The 17,502-nt window shown below is 37.1% G+C and overlaps 1 protein-coding gene across 2 annotated transcripts in view; it reads left to right on the top strand.

Annotated features, from left to right (window-relative positions):
* The window catches only part of VPS8 (VPS8 subunit of CORVET complex), a 251,664-nt gene that overhangs the window by 140,450 nt on the left and 93,712 nt on the right, over window positions 1-17,502 (top strand). For both annotated transcript variants that reach the window (XM_007971871.3, XM_073023385.1), the window contains exons 36-38: window positions 5,658-5,805; window positions 12,355-12,444; window positions 14,604-14,646. In XM_007971871.3, the coding sequence (XP_007970062.3) occupies window positions 5,658-5,805; window positions 12,355-12,444; window positions 14,604-14,646 (281 nt within the window). The remainder of the gene's footprint in view (window positions 1-5,657; window positions 5,806-12,354; window positions 12,445-14,603; window positions 14,647-17,502) is intronic.

Here is a 17,502-nt window from a genome sequence, read left to right as displayed (position 1 = left end):
GGGTATATTGCAAAGCAGATAGTTAATAGAAGACTAACAGCTTTGGGAAATGGATGTAACAAATTTATGTGCAAGACTGATAAACAACAGTCAGAAATGGATGTAAATTCATTAATGCTCCAGCTAATTATTAAAGTTTTGATTATATTGATGTGGCCTGATCATTTCCCATCAGACACATTATTTCTCTCACAAGTGAATCCATCAAAATCTGTTCATCTGGATGATTTGCTTGGTTTGATGCATATTCACAACTTTGTTTCTTGTAAGTGGTTGTGTCAATAAATTTTCTGGAAAGAATTAAGTACTATTATTCATACTTATGTCTAGTCTTAATTTGCTCCATAGTCTTGCATTTATAAGACATATTAACAGAAGTCTGATGTAAATGAAATACCAGCAATTTGGCATAAAATAAAACCTACAATTTGGCATAAACATCTGGAAAGCACACTGGCTCATCTGAGTGTAGGGAAACATTGGTTAGCATTCCCATTTTCTTTTACCTAATAGTGTTCTCTTGAGACACAGCCTTGATTCCTCTAATAATAAGATAGACCAGTCTGCTTTGGTGACATGTGTGACAATTTTTCCCCACACACCAATCAAGCAATTCTCTAGTGGGCACCAACTGGGTAACCTATAATTTCACTCATTTCTGACACTATGTATCTGGAGTTACTGTCAAATCCTTATCAACTGAAGAATCACAAGGTTCATAAATTTTGAAAGGAGAGCTTTATTTCACATAAAGGGTTGCAGCCTGCAAGGTGGCCATTCTACAGGCTGGGAAGTGTAGCCTCTGGCAGAAGCTGAAAACAAGCAGTCTAAGGGAGGGGTAAAGGGAACAGTGATTTATGCTGAGTAGAGTAGCTAAGTATATATATTCGGTAACCTGTAGGAAGAGTCATGAATATTTATGAAAGGGGAAATAAGCACATGCACAATTGAGCTTCACGCCTTTTCGTGGGACCCATGTTCAAAATATGGCAGCATTAGCACAATCCAAAGGGGCAGTTTTCAGCCCTCTGACGTTGAAAGGTGAAGCAGATGACACGAAAATCCTCACTGCATGTCCTCTGCCATTCAGCAAAACAGTTGTGGAGGTGGTGGTTAGTGTTTAGGAAAGGATGTGTTGTGTAACTGGTGAGGGGTCACATTGAAACAGCAAAGGTGGAGGAAGAGTCTGGTCACAACCTCAGACAGTTGGCTGAAGGCAATGAAAGAATGAGCCATCTGTGTTTTGTTTTCCAGAGCTGGTTTCTGTTTACTCCTTAGGAAATAATTCTGGTTAAAGATTAATAAGGAAGGGGCATACTGAGGCATGTCTGACTTGCCATTCTGTCATGGCTGGGAACTCAATTTTTAAGATGGGATCTGTTACCAAACTGAACCTGGGTCCACTTACCTGGTGCAGTAAAGCCAAACACCCACATTGAGGTTTGCAATGAGAGAACGGAGGACATTTCTTTGCAGGGCACTAAGCAAGGAGAATCGGCAGCTCATGCTTAAGACCAAACATACCTGATAGCTTACAGAAAGAGTTTTTAAAGGCAGGGGAACATTTCAGGAAAGCAGAAATTACAGACCAAATTGCAAATCCCTACATGGAGGTTTTATACATTGATTTGGCTCAAAAAAGGTGGGATATCTTGAAGTGGGGGTCCTATATGGCATAGGTGGATTCAGAGATTATTTGATTTGCAGTTGGTTAAGGAAACAAAATTTTGTCTAAGAACTTGGGGTCAGCAGAAGGAATATTAAGGTTTGGCTTGTGGGCGTGACTTTCTCCAGACCCTTCAGAAAGCAATCTAGAGCAAACAACAGAAGTCAGGGCTCAGTCCTCAGGGGCCCCCTTATCTGAGCTCTGCTTGACAGTGGTTGGCATTTTCCATCTGGTTGTGGTGCAGGTTTCAGAAAAACAACTCAGGGACATATGTTAAGATGTTATCTTTAATTTCTACAGGGAATCAAACATCTTGTGGCTCTCACCTACTTGGGTGGCTATTGTTGTAAGCTATTTCTTTGTTATCTGGTTGCTCATTTACTTCTAAAGGCTAGCTAGATGCCTGGAATTTCCTTTGAAGAGATTCAAGATTCTTCTTTATTTTCATGCTTGAAGGAGGGGAAGGTATGTGGCAGCTCACTAAGAGAGGCCCCCGCTCCATCTCAGTTTCATTAAGTTGGTTGGAGGGCTTAGAATTTTCCTGTTATTTCTCTTCCCACAGGTTTAGTCCCACAAAACTAGCCCCTACTTCAGGTACCAAGCATAAGCCCCAGGCTGTAGCCTGTGCTTCTGACCAACTAGGACTTTAAATCAGGATACCCTTGACCCTCCTCCCCAGGTTCGATTAATTTGCTAGAGCAGCTCACACAATTCAGGGAAAACTTTACTTACATTTACTGGTTTATAATAAAAGATATTACAACAGATACAGAGGAACAGCCAGATAGAAAAAATGCATAGGGCCAGGGAGCTTCCATGCCCTCTCGGCGCACACTGCCCTCCAGGACCCTCCACGTGTTCAGCGATCCAGAAACTCCCTGAACTTAGTCCTTGGGGTTTTTATGGAGGCTTTATTATGTAGACATGATTGATTACATCGTTGGCCATTGGTGATCAAATCAACCTTCAGCCCCTCTTCCCTCTCCGGAGGTGTCAGGGTTGGGGTAGGACTGAAAGTTCCAGCCCTCTAATCACATGGTTGGCTTCCCTGGCAACCAGCTCTTATCCTGAGGCTGTCCAGGAGCCCCCAGCCCTCAGTCATCTCACTAGCATGTAAGAAGATAACATTTTGGAAAGCTTAAGGATTTTAGGAACTGTGTGCTTATTAGATCACAATATTATATTCCCACATAGAGAACTGCCGTGTCCCTAGATTTATCATGTGCTGCTTCTAATTTCTCCACATAGGACTTTCTGATAGGATTGATTCCTAGCTATCTCTGACTTTATAGCCCTAGTCCCTGTAATTTTCAGCCCTCTATTCTACGTTTTTGTGGGGGAAAGATTACCTAGGTGCCGAGGCAAGAGACTGAAGGCACAAACTGTTTCAGTATAATAAAGAAAATAGTTAAAATAAGAGTAGTCATAATACAAATTAGATATAGAGAAGATCATGGACAATTATCAATCATTATTATAAACATTAATCATTAGCTTTTAATATTACTTTTTGTTGCATTACTAATATAACCTAGGAATAACTGGCGGGTATAGCGTCAAGTGCTGAAGGGACATTGTGAGAAGTGACCTAGAAGGCAAGAGGTGAGCCCTCTGTCATGCCCACATAAGGGCCGCTTGAGGGCTCCTTGGTCAAGCGGTAACGCCAGTGTCTGGGAAGACACACATTACTTAGCAGACTGTGAAAGAGAGTCTCCTTTCCTTGGAGGAGTCAGGGAACACTCTGCTCCACCAGCTTCTTATGGAAGGCGGGATATTATCCAGGCCTGCCCGCAGTCATCCAGAGGCCTAAACCCTTCCCTGTGGTGCTGCGCTTCAGTGGTCACTCTCCTTGTCCACTTTCATGTTCCTCCCGTATTCCTGGTTCCTCTTTGAAGTTCGTAGTAGATAGCGGTAGAAGAAATGGTGAAAGTCTGAAAGTCTTTGATCTTTCTTATAAGTGCGTGCTGACATATGCTGCCTTCTCTCTGTCTCCTGCGGCTACCTGAAAGGGAAGGGCCCCCTGTCCTATGATCAGGTGACTTGCTTCACCTTATCACTTAGAAGATTCATCCTCCTTACCCTGCCCTGCTTGTCTTGTCCGCAGTAAATATCAGCGCACCCAGCCATTTGGGGCCACTACTGGTCTCCTCGTCTTGGTGGTAGTGGTCCCCTGGGCCCAGCTATTTTCCCTTTATCTCTTTGTCTTGTGTCTTGATTACAATCTCTCATCTCCGCATACGGGGAGAACACCCGCTAAGCCCCGTAGGGCTGGACCCTACATGTTTTCCTCTGTTTGAAGGCAGTCCAATGTCCTATCTCCATTCATTTCAGTTCAATTCAATATATATTTACATCAGATTACTGAGCACTATTTGTTATGTCTTAATGATGGGTAAACAATTATGAATGCAATACCATGGACTTTACAATGTAATTGGGGACACAGATACTTAAACAGATGATTTTCAAGTTGTTGGTAAGAACTAAGGTGGTGGTATACATAGGGAATAGCCAGTAACTGAACAAACGTCTGTATTAAAGGCAGTCGTAAGATACCAAGAAACAAAACAAAACAAAAAAACAAAAAATGAACACTCTTTCTTTGGAGTTTATAGGCAATTTGAGGAGATACTGAATTAGCCCATCAGCAAGGATTGAAAGTTCCAAGCAGCAGAATTTACTTAGTTTATCGTTTACCCACGTCTGGTCAGGACTGAGTATCACAAAGCTCTTAAATTAGGGAAAATGCCGTATGTCTAAATACAGTCTCTTTTTCTTTAACCCAAGCTTCTTCTTAGTAAAAGTAGAAGCACAATTTACCATCACTTATGAATAATTATAAAATCTAAATTGTTCTTTCTGGAGTCCAGAGAGTCCCATCCTGTAGCTATTGATGTACTGTACATGGTTACAAGTGTGCCTGGAGACTGTCTCAGCTCTTGGGACAACCAGAATCCCTTGTAAGCAATCTTACTTCACTATAGTGGACCATACAAATATCTTATTTTCTGTGTGCCACAATATGAGAAAAGCTGGAAACTATTTCTTTAGACCATGTGGTTTAAAGTTTCTTTAGAACCGGACTAGTTTTCCAAGCAGTCATTGTTGTACCTTATTAACCCTATTCCAGTTCTTTATGTAATAATGAACTTTATTTGAGGAATTCTGAAGAGAAGATAGTACTCTCAGAAGGAACTAACTTCTTTTGAAGCTAGAGAGAGGATGATTCTTAGGTCTCCAATGAACAGTTGATTTCCTTAGCTACTTTTGGCCATCAGTAGTTGAGTGCTTGAGTGCCCAGCATAACGCAATAAATACTCTAGTTCCAAAACTTTTGTATAGGCATTATGAATAGTGGGCTATGTGAGTAGCTGGCATACTAGGCAAATGAACCCATAAATATTATGTATTTTAGTATTACTCCTTTATTTGTTTTAACAGTAACCAAAAAAAATTAGTCCTCATTATGTGCAAAACATTGGTTAGCTTAAAAAATTTATTACTGAGAAGATACCTGGTACCTACCCCTCACAGAATTTATAGTGTTTTAGAGAAGACAGATAATTAAAGAAGTCATTGCAATGTGGTATGATTGGTGCTATAAAGAACATAAAGAAGAAACACTTACTGAGATTGCAAGACGGTTATATATAATTACTTAGAGATCAAATTATTAGGACTAAATTGGGTGGCTCTTGTTTCTTTTAGAGTAAAATACAACTTTTGGTATGATTTAGAAGAGTTTCAACTGAATGTTACTTCCTTAATTATTCATCATAACCTGAGTAATATTGCAACTTACAATGCCTCTTATGTAATGTACAGTTTGCCCAAGTAACCTAAATAACATTGAGACTTTCAATTCGTATTTTTCCCTGACCAGCAAGTAGTCCTAGTTTTAATGTAATATGCTTTTTACTGGTAGCTTTTAATCATAGATGTGATTAAATGATACTACAATTGAGTATTCTCTTATCTTTTGTATTTTTAGGGAAGGTATTCATATAAATCAAGAATTACTGCAAATATCTCCTTCTATCACGGAGCAGTTCATTGAGCTGTTGTGTCAGTTCAACCCAACCCAAGTTATAGAGACTCTGCAAGTTCTTGAGTGCTACCGTCTGGAAGAAACTATTCAGGTAAGACGAACAATGTAGAAGAGACAAGACTAAACTCTTCTTAACATTCTCCATTTGTCAGATGATCAAAGAAAAGGAGAAAAAATATATAATTTCTTTTTTAAACCTTATAAATTCTTAGTTGAGACACTCTCCTGAAAACAAAAGTCAGATTAACAACAGAAAAACAAACAGAGGTTTATTGATATGTGCTATACCCATCATATAGGAGAGACCTCAGCTCAAAAGTATCTTTCTCAAGGCAGTGGCTTAGGGGCTTTGCTTAAACAGCATTTTAAGGTATAACTTCTTATACCTTATGTAAATGACGGGTTGATGGGTGCAGCACACCAACATGGCACAAGTATACATATGTAGCAAACCTGCACATTGTGCACATGTACCCTACAACTTGAAGTTTAATAATAATAAATAAATTTAAAAAAAAAAAAACAGCATTTTAACAAAGAGCCTTAAATCTTACATAATGACAAGACAGGAGAGAGCAGTTCCAGCCTAGTAAAAGGTGGGAACATGTATGGGAAGATAGTCAGCTGTGTTCCCTGATTCCTCCGGTGCCTGCTGGTACCTTCTCTGGGCCAATAAGCAGGTGCTATCTCCAGTTAAGAATGTATGTCCTGCTATCAGGCAGATAGAGGCGGGGGCAAAGGATTCCTCTGCATTTTCATTGTCTTTAACTTAACAATCCTCAGTATTTGGGGGAAATGTATTTTGGTTTTGTTCGGTGCCCCCTTCGAAATTTTACTTTTAGTTTCACATATTAAAAGCCACATATTAAAAGTTTCACATATTAAAAGCCAGGTGGGTAGCTCTGGAGAGATTTGGGTTAGTGGTTTTGACATAATAGATTGGCAGAGGGGAGAAAATCATAGATTGGAACAAGTAGAAAGGAACAAATTCAGGTACATTGTCCCATATCTTATTGAAACAATCTCTTGGTTGTGAAAATAGGTCAGTTTAGTTAAATAGTTGCATCTCACTTTAGGAGGTGGTGTGGTAAGTGGGTTTCCATCAAAGTCAGGTATAGGCACATGGGCATTTAATAAAAGTCATTTCTATAGAAACAAAAAGGAAACAAAAGTTAATGTTCGGAGCAGTCTCTAAGCTTGTCTCTCAGTGTTCCAGAGAACTTTCTGTCCGTAAATAAGTTGTTGTGGTGATTCCTCCAAAATTTATATCAAGTTGTCTAGCTTTAGTGTGCAGAGCTTCATGAAAAGCAGTTTTAATTTCAGTGATTCCAAGTCAGAAAAATGGGAGAAAACGTTCAAATATTAGTTTGGAGAGTTCGTCAGATATTGGAGGAAACTAAAAATTCAGGATATAGTCAAATTGCAAGTAAATAATAAAATCTCAAAAACTGTGAGTTAGAATCTCATAATGTTTACTGTAGTTTTTTTTTCTGAAATAGTTGTTTCTCCAGTTACCCCATTTTTACCAAAAATAATCAGAGTAAGTTCAATTGACTTGTAAAATAAGTTTAGTGTCATTATATTTATTATTTATATAATACTATTTTTTATATAAGTACTACAAAATTATTTATATAAGTACTACAAGAGTAGTGATTGGCCATTTAGGCTTTTTAAAAATCTGCTCTGCTGAAACTTACAAGAAATCTCACAGTAGACCTTTAAAAATCTCTCATCTTCAGGCTGGGAAACGAAGCTGTGGGCTTGCCATCATCAGATTTTACCTGTAGTACAGAGGTATACTCTTTTCTTGAGGCCCCCAAATATTCTGAAGTTCCTGGGCTTCTCAGGAAGTGACATTCTTTACTTACTGCAAGTCCAGGAACCCTGTAAGCACGCCATCTTGACAAGGGACCAGACCAGTTTTTTCAAGGACTTTATTGCCTCCTTAAAGTTAAGCTTAGTTTCTTAAAGCAGTCTGGTTATATCTAAAAATAATGACATCCCAGTCAAAGCCTTGGTAATATAACCCGTGTTTCCAATTTTTCTGCTACAAACAGAGCAAATTCTTACTGAACTCATGAAAATAACTATGTTGCCATAGAATATGAATATTCAGTTTCCAAATTTGGGAAGGATCAGGTATAGAAAAAAGTAAATGTTTAAATGTTTTAATTTTGCCACAAAAATATACTTCACCAAATTATTGTAATGCTATGAATTGCCCCCCCCACCCCTGCAACCCTCACCCCAGAAAAAAAAAAGTTTTCTTAACTCTGGAAAGCAACACATAAAAAGTATCAGCAGTGTTTCAAACAAGTCATAAAAAATTATTTCAGTCCACTGTAATTAATTCTTATTTTTCTTAATGTCAGGTTAGCAATTTTATGAGGCCAGGTTTGTTTGCTTTTTCCATTGGGGTTTGGGAAATTTTTACCCAATTCAGTGGTAATATGGTGTCACAGTTGTCAGAAACCTGTATTCAAGAATGTTTGTTGCACTCTTTTTCATGACCTACTTGAAGATGCAACACTTTAGAATTTGCAAGGAGATTTCAGAAAAAAAGCATCAAAATAAAGTAATTAACTGTGGACAACATGACTTAAAATGGCTGTGATTAAAGGCATAGTTGTCAAAGATATTTGGTTATTTTCTGTGGCCTACAACAATTTAACATAATAACCCAAAATATGACTGATAACATATACCAAGACATAACCAGATTTCTAGGAATCTCAGAATTTTGGAACACATATTAATAACACCATATACAAATCCAACTAAAAGAAACATCATTTCTTATGTGACAGTGTTTCCCATATAATTTAGCACATCAAATAAGCTGGTTTATGATCTCTCTTTTGTATGCCTCAGGGACCCTCTGCAACATCCCAATATTAGGTTGAGGTTAAAAAGACTCAGTTTTAGAATCTGAGCTTTGATTTTGAGAAGCCTGACAAATACGTCAAAGGTTTAAAGGATTGGATCAGAATAGGATCACAGTTCACTGTAAAATAATGATAATTCATAAGTCAAAGATATAATTAAAAGGGAGACTCACATATGAAGTTACCTGTGTAAGTTTATACCTACTAAGTGGTAGCCCCTGAGATTGAACCCACATAGTCTGACTCTATAGTGCATGCTCTTAATTGCTGTGATAAACTGCTTCTCCATTTATTTTAGTAAAGTCAGCTTTATAGAAATTGTTATTAATCAGCATGATAGAAATTCTAACCAACTCAATAAGCATAGAAAAAGGAACATAGTAAAAATATTGAAAGGAGACCAAACTCTTGTTTGCAGACACAGATGGTTAGATAGTCCTGTTGTGCCATAAAACTTAATAGACTAAATAGCAATTCAGTAACTTCAGCATATTCATTGCCTTAATTCTCTTCCCTTATTTTCTCCTGTTTCTAAATGAAAATGTACAGACACACACATTATTTTCTATAACAAGTTAGTATGTTTCCCTTTTAACATTTATTTTTCAGCTATTATGTATCTCTTTTCCTTTCCTATCAACACTCCTGAAACAGTTGCCTGTGTTTTCTGCATCTACCTCCTGAATTGCCCCCACATACTTTTAAAAAATGTTTAATTATGAAATATTTCAAATTTACAGAAATGTGCTGAATATCAACTATGTATATACCCACCAACCAAATTTTACAGTTAACATTTTGCCATACTGACCTTAGATCTTTGTTCTCTTGTTGTTCTTGTTGGTTTACATTAAAAGTAGAGCACCCATTATCTTATTCCCCCCTTTCCCCGAGGGTTCCACCATCCTAAACTGGTGTTTATCCTTCTGATCTATGTTTTGAATTTTTTCTATATGTGTATGTATCTATAAAATACATATTAGTTTTATATGTTTTTAAAATTTGTATTAATATACAGTAGATATTTTATTATAAATTACTTTTTTTAAACCAATTTTTTTTTTTTTTTTTTTTTTTTTTGAGACAGTCTCTGTCATCTAGGCTGGAGTGCAATGGCATGATCTCTGCTCACTGCAACCTCCACCTCCCAGATTCAAGTGATTCTCCTACCTCAGCCTCCCAAGTTGCTGAAATTATAGGCACGTGCCACCGTGCTGATTTTTGTATTTTTAGTAGAGACGGAGTTTCACCATGTTGCCCAGGCTGGTCTTGAACTGCTGACCTTAAGTGATCCGCCCACCTTGGCCTCCCAAAGTTCTGGGATTACTGGCATGAGCCACTGCATCTGACCACTTTTACTAAATTAAAAAAAAAAATTTATACATGTAGATCTACTTCATTCACTTAATGATCTTATGGTAATCTATCAAATGAATGTGCCAATTTATTTCCCTCTTGGTAAACATTTAGATAGTTTCCAATCTTTTGCTATTATAAACAGTGTTACAGTGTACATCCTTATATATATCTTCTTGTGTGCCCATATGAGGTTTGTCTAAGTAATATACTTGGAAATGGAATTGTTTAGACAACAAAGTAGTGTAGTTATACTGATATTGCCAAGTTGATTTCCAGATTGTTTCTATTCTCATCAGCAGTATCTGATATTTGCTATTTTTCACATCCTTGCTGATGCCTAGTATTTTTAGTCTTCTTAATTTTTGCCATGGTGGATATTAGTGATTACTCATGACCTTAAACATCTTTCCGTATGTTTGATGACCACTGGAATTTTCTTTTCTCTGAATTATTTATTCATGTCATTTGCCCATTTTTTCTGTTGAGTTTCTGTGGTTCTCTTACTGAGTTCTAGAAGTTTTTTTCTGATTTCCCAATCTCCAATCCTTTGCTAATTTTATGTGCTGGAGATACTTTCTTCCAATTTATTATGACACATCATTTAACTTGGCTTTTAGTGACTTCTGTTTTAGTTTACCAGTATTTATGTCTTAAGAGTGTGTGTGTGTGTGTATTTCCTTTCCTATTTTAATGGAATAAAGGATATTCTCTTATATATATAAATTTTATAGTTTAGCTTCTTGCATTTAGGCTTTTAATCCATCTGGAGTTAATTTTTGCAAGCTGATCAAAAGAAGGATTTTTATCTTTTCTTCCACATGATGGCTAATGGTCCATGTGGCATTTTATTATCCATTCCTCACTGGTTTTTAATGCCATACTGCCGTATACTAAACTCCCAAATATACATGACTCTGTTTGTGGGTTCCATTCTCTTCCTTTGGTTGTCCTTCCCTATACCCATACCACATATTTTAATTAATACAGCTTTTCAATAGATTTATTATTTAGAAAAAGAATCCTCCCTCCTTATTCTTTTCTTTAAAATGGTTTGGCTATTTTTGGTGTTCTACATCTAGTATTCCACATTAATTTAGAGATCACATTGTCAAGTTTCTTTAAAAGAAACAAACTCTCTGGAATTTTGATTTATGAATACATTGAATTTATAGACTAATTCAGAGAGAATTGACATCTCTAAAGTGTTGATTCTTCTCTTTCAGGAAAATGTATGCCTTTTAAAACAGCCTTTTCTGCTCTTTGGTGAGGTTTTATAGCTTTTATGTAAGGTTCCTGCACATATTAAATTTGTTCTTAGTTACTTGATAGTTTTTATTAATATTGTACAAGGAGATTTTTTGAGATGACCTTTTTTTATTGATTACTGCTGCTTATTAAAATGTTACTAATTTTTGTACATTGTTTTGTATGGAGCAACTAGGCAGAATTCTTTTAAAATTCAATTTCTAGATTATTATGACAGTAAGACTAATGGCAGTTTTATTTTAATTCCAATCTTGTAGTTTTCTCTTTCTCTTATCAGATGTCTAGGATCTCTAAGGTACTGGTGAATAGAAGCAGTGATAGTGTGACTGCTAACCTTGTTCCTGATTTAAAAGGGAACATATCTAATATTTTACTTTCAATGTGGTATTTATCATAGGATTTTGGTAGATAATTTTTATTAAGAAAATGTTATCCCCAGTTTGAGTAAGAGTGTTTTGTTTTTGTCATGAATGGGTGCTGTATTTTGCCAAATGCTTTTCCTGCATTTATTGAGACTATGATGTTTTTTCCTTTGTTCTGTTAAACTGTTATTTGTTGTCTTTTTTCTCCTAATAAACATTTTTTCTAACTTGTTAATCTTTTCAAAAAAGCTACATTGGAGTTTGTGAAATCTCTCTATTGTTTCCCTATTGTTTGCCGTCATTTTCTGTACTTTTTTCCTTTTTTCTCCCTAGCCTAACGGATACTTCTTTTTTACTAATTAGAGATTTTGTTTATTAGTTTTTATTAATATTTCACAAGTTGATGTGTAATGTTTTCATTGTCATTTTCAATTTTTTAATAATTTTACTTGATCAAGTTCTAGTTTGTATTGTTACTATGTATGTATATACGCTGGCTTTTCTCCAGTGTGTATACCTAAATCAGGTGTGTAACTTTTTAAAAATAAATAAATGAAAAAAATGAGTGAATTTGGTCCAGTTAGAACTGCCAAATGAGCTACTATATGACTAGAAAGTCAGTTATTTGCATATTATACTATAAAGTATCATACTAATAAGGTATAAATTCATTATTATCATATGAATTTTTTTCATCCTCAATGGGATCTTCCCACTCCACAACAAGATTGGTGAAAAAAAAAACTTATCTTTTTTATTTCCTAGATTACTCAGAAGTATCAGCTTCATGAAGTCACTGCTTATCTATTGGAAAAGAAAGGAGATATTCATGGTGCCTTCCTAATAATGTTAGAGGTAACATTTTACTATGTTTCTTTCATCATATTTCTGTCTATTCCTCTATTCATTCATGAATCCATCTTAATTTCTTTTGTTTCAAAGCAAGTCGCAGACAGTAATATATTTTACCCCTGAATGTTTTTATCATGCATAGCATTAACTAGAGTTTAATATTTCTTTGCGGTACTTTATTAAAAGGTAAAATGTACAACAGTAAAAAGAAATGTGATAAATGTACCATTTGATGAGTTTTTGACAAGTATTTTTATGTATATACCACAATTTGTTTGCCCATTCCTCCTTCAGGGGACACTTGGGCTGCTTCTACCTTTTGGTTGTTGTGAACAATGCTGCTGTGAACATGAGTGTACAAATACCTTTGAGTTCTTGCTTTTATTTCTTTGGGATATATACCCAGAAGTAGAATTGTTGGATCAAATAGCAATTCTATTTTTAATTTTTTGAGGAATTGCCCTACTGTTTTCCATAGCAGCTATGCCACTTTACATCCCTACCGGCAACACTCAAGGGTTCCAGTTTCTTCGCATTCTTGCTAACACTTACTGTTTTCTTGATAGTAGTCATCCAGATGGGTGAAGTGACATAGCAGTTTTGTTTTGTTTTGTTTTTTAATATTGTCATGTGGCTAGGAATAGATTAGGGATATCATATTTATATTTTAAAATGTTCCATATTGGCTTCTTGTTTCTTTCTAGCCATATGATTCTAAAATAAGCCGGGAAGAATCATCCACAGAGGCTTTGTGTAGGCTCTTAATCTCTTAATCTGTAAATTACTCCTATACCTCTTTTTTTCTTGCAATTTATTTGTTGACAATACCATGAACCTAGTTTTAAGGAATAAATAAGAGTATTTTTGACATTGATGAGAGGAGAAACAGGAGATCTTTGTGGGGAATGAGGCCATTATTCGTAAAAGAATACAAAGCAAAGAAGTATGGATTGCTGAAAGAGTGCCAGCAGCTTCACTAGGGCTCTGCTGTGTAACATATAGGCAGGTCAGGCAAGAAACACCGGCTAGGTCCAGATTTGGACAGATTTTGTTGGACACACTAACAAGTTGTGACTAATCTTCTTATCACGTGGGATCAAATAAAGGTTTTTAAGCGAGAAACTGATTTGATGTTTGTTTCATAAAGACTGCTCTGGCGACTGTTGGGGGATGGAAGGCAGGATACAGAGAAGAGGGAGGTAAAACAAAGCAGACAGTACTTGGGAGGCCATTGCAATGGTACAGGTATGAGTCTCTGAGAGCTTGAACTGGGTGTGTCAGTGGCAATGGAGATAAGAGGGCAAGATTTGAGAAGTTATTGATCATTTGCATATGGTATGAGGTAACTGAGAGGGAGTAGTTGATGATTTGAGCTTACAAGCTTTTTACTCATAACCCAGTATATTATACCCCTTTTACTCATAACCCAGTATATTAGTCTCTTTTGTGTTACTCTAAAGGAATACTTGAGGCTGGGTAATTTTTAAGGAAAAGAGGTTTATTTGGCTCACAGTTCTGCAGACTGTGTTAGCATCTAGCATCTGCTTCTGGTGAGGACCTCAGGAAGCGAGGGTAAAGGAGAGCTGACGTGTCACATGGCACGAGAGGGAGCAAGAATGGGGTTGGGGGAGGAGTGCCATGCTCTTTTAAACATCCAGCTCTTGTGTAAACTAACAGAGGGTGAAGTCGCTCGTTACCACAGGGGGGTGCACCAAGCCATTCGTGACAGATCCACTCCCATGACCCCAGACACCTTCCACTGAGTCCCACCTTCCAACATTGGGAATCACATTTCAACATGAGATTTGGAGGAGTCAGATATCCAAACTATATCACCCAGTATTAATTGGATTCCCTTATCCAAAGCATAGATAAATCCTGATCCTCATTCCTGTGCCTAAAGAATATAAGTGGTGACTGTGGCCGGATGACAGAAGCAGAGGTAGGCAAAATGAGTGCTACTTGATCTTTGGGTCCCTTTTCATACTGCTAGCTACACTGTCTGTAAACACAAGATTTTACTTCTGACTGACAGTAAAGGACTGTTCTTAATAACCTTGTAGTTTTGAGGGTGTTACCTTTAAAATATGTTAATTCAAGTTTTGAGTGGGTAGAACTACAAAGTGTTCCTTTTTAACTCCTATGTTCTTTTTGTCTCCTAGAGACTACAAAGCAAACTTCGGGAGATAACACATCAAGGTGAAAGTAAGTTCTTAAATATAATTACAACATTTTTCATCCATGGACCCCATGTTTTAAAAGATATGTAATAAATTGCATTTATTATGTAATAATTGCACTTGCATATATGCATAATTACTGTTTATTCGTTTTAACATGGATCCAAAGAGTTCATAACAGGAAATCATAGAAACCATTGTGGCTTTGTGATGTTAATTTTCAATGGAGTTAAATATACAGAAAATTACGCACTGTTTGTTGGTTATCTTTATTTTTTTTTGAGACAGGCTTTCGCTCTATTGCCCAGGATGGAGTGCAGTGGCACAGTCTTGGCTCACTGCAACCTCCATCTTCCAGGCTCAAGCAGTCCTTCTGCCTCACCCTCCCAGGTAGCTGGAACTACAGGTGCATGCCATCACATTGGCTAATTTTTGTATTTTTTGTAGAGATGGGTTTCGCCATGTCACCCAGGCTGGTTTCAAGCTCTTGGCTCAAGTGATCTGCACACCTCAGCCTCCAGAGGTGGTGAGATTGCAGACATAAGCCACCACGCTAGGCTGGTTATCTTTTTGTTAATAAAAGTTTGGTTGTGTTTAAATGAGGTATATAATAACATCCTAAAAATTAATGTGCCAAACAACAGCAAATCAGAGCTTCTAATTAGTAGGACGTTGAACATAACCAGTGTTTCCAAACTGAATTTATACAGTTTTAACCCAAGGCAGTAAAAGTTGACAGTTTAGTATCTTGAGTGGCTTTGTCCTCAGCAAATATAAAATTTTCATCATATTCCTTGATATTTCAAAGAAAAATTATTTTAAAAAATTGTGGTGGCCAGGCGTGGTGGCTCACACCTGTAATCCCAGCACTTTAGGAGGCTGAGGCAGGCGGATCACCTGAGGTCAGGAGTTTGAGATCAGCCTGCCCAACATAGTGAACCCTGTCTCTACTAAAAATACAAAGATTAGTCAGGCATGGTGGCACGCACCTGTAGTCTCAGCTACTTGGGAGGCTGCGGCAGAACAATTGCTTGAACCTGGGAGGCAGAGGTTGCAATGAGCCGAGACTGCACCACGGCGGTCCAGCCTGGGTGTCATGACGGAGCAAAACTCCATCTCAAAAACAAACAAACAAACAAACAAATTATGGTAAAATATACCTAACATAAAATTTACCATTTTTAAATGTACATTTCAGTATTATTAAGCATATTCGTGTTATTATACAATCATTACCCCCATCCACTTCCAAATTTTTTCATCTCCCCAAACTGAACATCTGTACCTATTAAGCAACAACTCCCCTGTTCCCCTCTCCTCCCAGCCCCTGGCAAACACCGTTTTACTTTCTTTTTTCACCATTCTTTTTCTGAATTTGATTACTCAAGTATCTCATATGAATGAAATTATATAGTGTTTGTCCTTTTGTGACTTGTTTATTTAGCTTACCATAAGGTTCATAAATGTTGTGCCATATGTCAGAATTTTCTTCCTTTTTAAGGCTGAATAAAATTCCATTGTATGTATAGACCACATTTCATTTATTCGTTCATCCTTCAATGGACACTTGGGCCACTTCCACTTTTTGTCTGTTATGACTGATGCCACTATGAGCATGAATGTACAGTATCTCTTCAAGACCTGGCTCTCAGTTATTTTGGGTATACAACCAGAAGTGGGATTGCTGGATCAAGTATTAACTCTGTTAATTTTTTGAGGAATGGCCATACTGTTTTCCCTAGTTGCTGCTTTATTTTACATTCCCACTAACAGTATACAAGGTTTCCAATTTCTCCACATCCTTTCTAACATTTATATTCTGTTTTTTTTATAGTAGCTATCCATATGTGTGTGAGGTAGTATCAAATTATGGATTTGATTTGCATTTCTCTAATGATTAGTGATGATTTTCTCTAATATTTTGGCTGTTTATCTACCTTATTTGGAGAAATGTCTATTCAAGCCCTTTACCCATTTTTTAATTGGGTTGTTTTCATATTCCTTGACATTTTTAAAATAGCCCTCCTGAAGATCAGGGAATCACTTAGTGGGTGAGTTTTAGATTATCCTCTTTAACGCACATGTCTTAGGGACCCCTTGGTCCACACATTTCACTAATACACGGTTTCCCTAATTCTCTGTAGATTACTTCCCTATATTTTTGTAGTAAGATCCTAGATGATAGGGTCTATGTTGTTTTATGATCATCAGGTATTATAGTAAATCTTTTTGGAATGTCAGTGAACACTTGATTGACTTTTTATATTGAAAGTTCAACTGGACACTTAATTGCTATTTTTGTACTATCAGTATGTGTTCAGTCAATTTGGTTATGTTTGTTGCATTTTGTGGTAATTTTAAAAATTTAGTGTTATAAGAATAACTTTTCGGTTTTTTTTCTTTTTCTTTTTTCTTTTTTTTCTTTTGGAGATGGCATCTCTGTTGCCCAGGCTAGAGTGCAGTGGTGCAATCTTGGCTTACTGCAACCTCCGCCTCCCAGGTTCAAGTGATTTTCCTGCCTCAGCCTCCCGAGTAGCTGGGATTACAGGTGTGTGCCACCACGCCCGGCTAATTTTTGTATTTTTACTAGAGACAGGGTTTCACCATATTGGTCAGACTGGTCTTGAACTCCTGACCTCGTGATCCACCTGCCTCCATCTCCCAAAGTGCTGGGATTACAGGTGTGAGCCACTGCACCCAGCATCCCCCCCCGCCTTTTTTTTTTTTTTTTTGAGATAAAGTCTTGCTCTGTCGCCCAAGCTGGAATGCAGTGGCATGATCTCGGCTCACTGCAACCTCCGCCTCCTGGGTTCAAGTGATCCTCCTGCCTTAGCCTCTTGAGTAGCTGGGACTACAGGTGTGTGTCATCATGCCCAGCTAA

This window comes from Chlorocebus sabaeus, chromosome 15 (assembly GCF_047675955.1).
Source record: "Chlorocebus sabaeus isolate Y175 chromosome 15, mChlSab1.0.hap1, whole genome shotgun sequence".
Classification (NCBI taxonomy): domain Eukaryota; kingdom Metazoa; phylum Chordata; class Mammalia; order Primates; family Cercopithecidae; genus Chlorocebus; species Chlorocebus sabaeus.
This window is presented reverse-complemented; position numbering and strand designations above follow the sequence as displayed.